At 33.0% G+C, this 3068-nt stretch overlaps 1 protein-coding gene across 1 annotated transcript in view; it reads left to right on the plus strand.

The window, feature by feature from the left end:
* The window catches only part of LOC106876628 (receptor-type tyrosine-protein phosphatase alpha), a 20358-nt gene that overhangs the window by 12193 nt on the left and 5097 nt on the right, over positions 1 to 3068 (plus strand). Inside the window, exons 10-11 of the mRNA XM_014925242.2 lie at positions 652 to 787; positions 2961 to 3068. Of these exons, the coding sequence (XP_014780728.2) occupies positions 652 to 787; positions 2961 to 3068 (244 nt within the window). The remainder of the gene's footprint in view (positions 1 to 651; positions 788 to 2960) is intronic.

Here is a 3068-nt window from a genome sequence, read left to right on the forward strand (position 1 = left end):
TCAACAAAGAATCGATTATAAATATTGACATGGTTTAAGAAAAAGGAAAAATCTCAAAATAGAAGAATGACTGAGAAAAATATCCAAAGTTTACCTATTAGGTTCTTAGTAATGTAGGTGTATATATGATGTCAAGAAATTTTAACCAATATTATCTGACGTTAACACAACATGTCGTCCCAATTTTGATTATTTCCATGCTTAAAGAATAATTTTAGTTAAAATTGTTTGCCGGAAAGTGTGTTAAAATCAGATTTAGATCCGATTACCAATATTAGGGAATTCTATTAGGCGGTGAGCTAGCAGGATCGTTAGTATGGCGGGCAAAATGCTTTGTGACATTTAGTCAATTTTTATGTTCTGAGTTCAAATTCCGCCGGCGTCGACTTTTTATATTTTCGAGGTCGATAAAATACGTACCAGCTGAATACTAGTTTCAATGTAATCGATTTATCCCTTCCGCAAAATTATTGGCCTTGTACCCAAATTAGAAACCAGTATTATTCAACTGTTATTTTTTCTACTCCTGAATAAAAACAGTAAATGTTTTTTTTTTTTGTTTTTTAAGCCTAATCCATGTATTTATTTTGTTATTCATTAAATTGTTGGAAGCGATCATAGACATTTCATTGCCCTTGGCCTGTCTTTCAGTGCTGGTGTTGGTCGTACCGGAACTTACATTTGCATTGACATTCTTCTAAATGAGATGTTGACTGGTGAATCTGTTGATGTATTGGCATGTGTCACGAAGCTTCGGGAGGAGAGGATGCATATGGTCCAGAAAAGGGTGAGTTAATGACAATGTAAATAAGAAAAATACTTAGTCTAATAGCTCGTAACTCTCAGGAACTCTCCCTTATATGGGCTTGCTTTCATCTTTTCTTTCAGCGGCAATGGTCATTGCTGTTATATTCTATAATTTAGCTATTTCTTGAAAAGTGGTGAAATGGTAGAAATTTTACAACTCCAGAGAAATTGGCTTGCAGGATTTGTAACCGTGTCTTCAATTTGATTTTAAAACTCGCTGATCTCAGCTTCACCTATAATACTTCAGTCGATAAATAAAGTACCTGTTTGGAGTTGAGATTCCGTCTTCTCTCTATCCCTCACGCACACATATCTCTCTCTTTTTCTTCATCTCTTTCTCACTAACTTGTGCTTTCTGTTCAAAACTCTAATCTTGTGACATTGTGTCACACTGGGTTATATATTAATAGTGCATGTGCCTGTTGAATACCGAGAATTGTACGCTTTAATTTTATTTGTTGGAAGTCAGTAGATAGATATACACACATATATGCGTAAGTACAGACACTCACACACACGCACGCACATACATACATACTTACAGATACATATATATATATATATATATATATATATATATATATATATATATATATATATATATGACAATGAAATTTTAATCATAGATATTGGACACAAATGAAGTAATATTTCTAAAATTTCAACTTCTTAGGAGGTTAGTAAGACCCTTTAATGGGGGCTTAACCCCAATAATTTAGTCATTTTTCCTGAACCAAGACGAATACAGTTTGTAGTCTTGTATATACATACACACACACCACACATATAGTTATATATCTATATAGTTATATATTTATGAAAAGTTGATTCGGTTATATCTACTAACATATATAAACAAGTTTATATATGATGATAGTCTGTTTTAGTCCAAGCAAGCTGAACAAGCGACTTATTTATACTGATTAAATGTATGTACTGTTCATTAGCTCACATTCTCTGTGAAATCTACGCTACCTGAACAGGTGCGCGTTGTGCCACATGTCAGGTGTCAAAGTGATCGCAGAGTAATATCAATTGTTTTGGTCTAGAAAAAATACGCACCACCCAGTGCAAGAATTGAGCCCACGTTCTTCGGATCATGTGTACAACTAATTCATGCGCCTTCACAAGGGAATATACAGCAAGTATAAGATTTGTGGCTGAAATTCATGTAGAGTTTGTACTTGTTAGTATGAAACTTAAACTGCTTACCGAATTATTCACTGAATTCCATGCATTGAATTAGCATTTTCACAATAAGATAGATCTCACTAACTTCACCTATTCACCTATATCATTAACTTTAAATATTCAATAATATTTAGTTTTAGCCTCATTAGATATTGTCGACCTTGCCTACTCTGATGTTACGTCGCTGAATTCATCTCAAACTAATAGTATTACAGTATAGTATACGCCCAATCCTTACACAGAAAGAACAAATGTCATTGAAAAGAAATACATTGTAACATTCTCTCAATTAGAGTTCACGTGATCGTGTAACGTGGCTTTTGAAGTTTCATTGCTGGGCGGATTAAATGTGGATTTAAAACACAAGGGAATAAGTTCATAAATTCCATAGATACCTTGTTTTACGCATGCGTTTTATTTGTTTTACTAAAGTTCTCAACAAGATTATAAGCCCGGTGACAACAATATTGGCAAGATATCGCACCTCGGCGAAATAATTAAATTTTCGTTTTTATATTAAGCCTATTTCCAATGAAGCTTCAACTCTGAACATCTTTTGCAGATTGTTGGGGGTTTATTTATCTAGTTCTCTCTAAAGAACAAGATATGAATTAAATACTCGATCACACTAAAGGTTTAACGTGTTAAGTTTTGTAATATGCTTTATTATGTTCACGACTTTCTCTCTCTTCATATTGATATATTTAAACCGTTTCCTACAAATCTCTAATCTCAGGCTGTTTTTCCCTCAAATTGATCAAACTAACCCATAATTGTATTAATCTCACGCATTCTTCAATTTCATTCTTCAATTTCTAAAAGGTTATTCATGAAACGAAGGTTTCTTTCTTTTTCTTTACCAAACTAATGACTACGAAACACAATGTCTTTTATTCCAAAATTTATTGTTTGCTTAAACACTGTGTCTATGTGATTTTAAACTGATTCATCTTTGTTTTCAGATACAACTGGAGTTTATATATGATGTTTTAGTCGAGAACATTCTCACCGGAGATTATGACATAGATGTGAATAATATACCAAAGGAATTCTCTAGAATAACGGAAACA

Source organism: Octopus bimaculoides, chromosome 14 (genome assembly GCF_001194135.2).
Source record: "Octopus bimaculoides isolate UCB-OBI-ISO-001 chromosome 14, ASM119413v2, whole genome shotgun sequence".
Taxonomy (NCBI): Eukaryota; Metazoa; Mollusca; class Cephalopoda; order Octopoda; family Octopodidae; genus Octopus; species Octopus bimaculoides.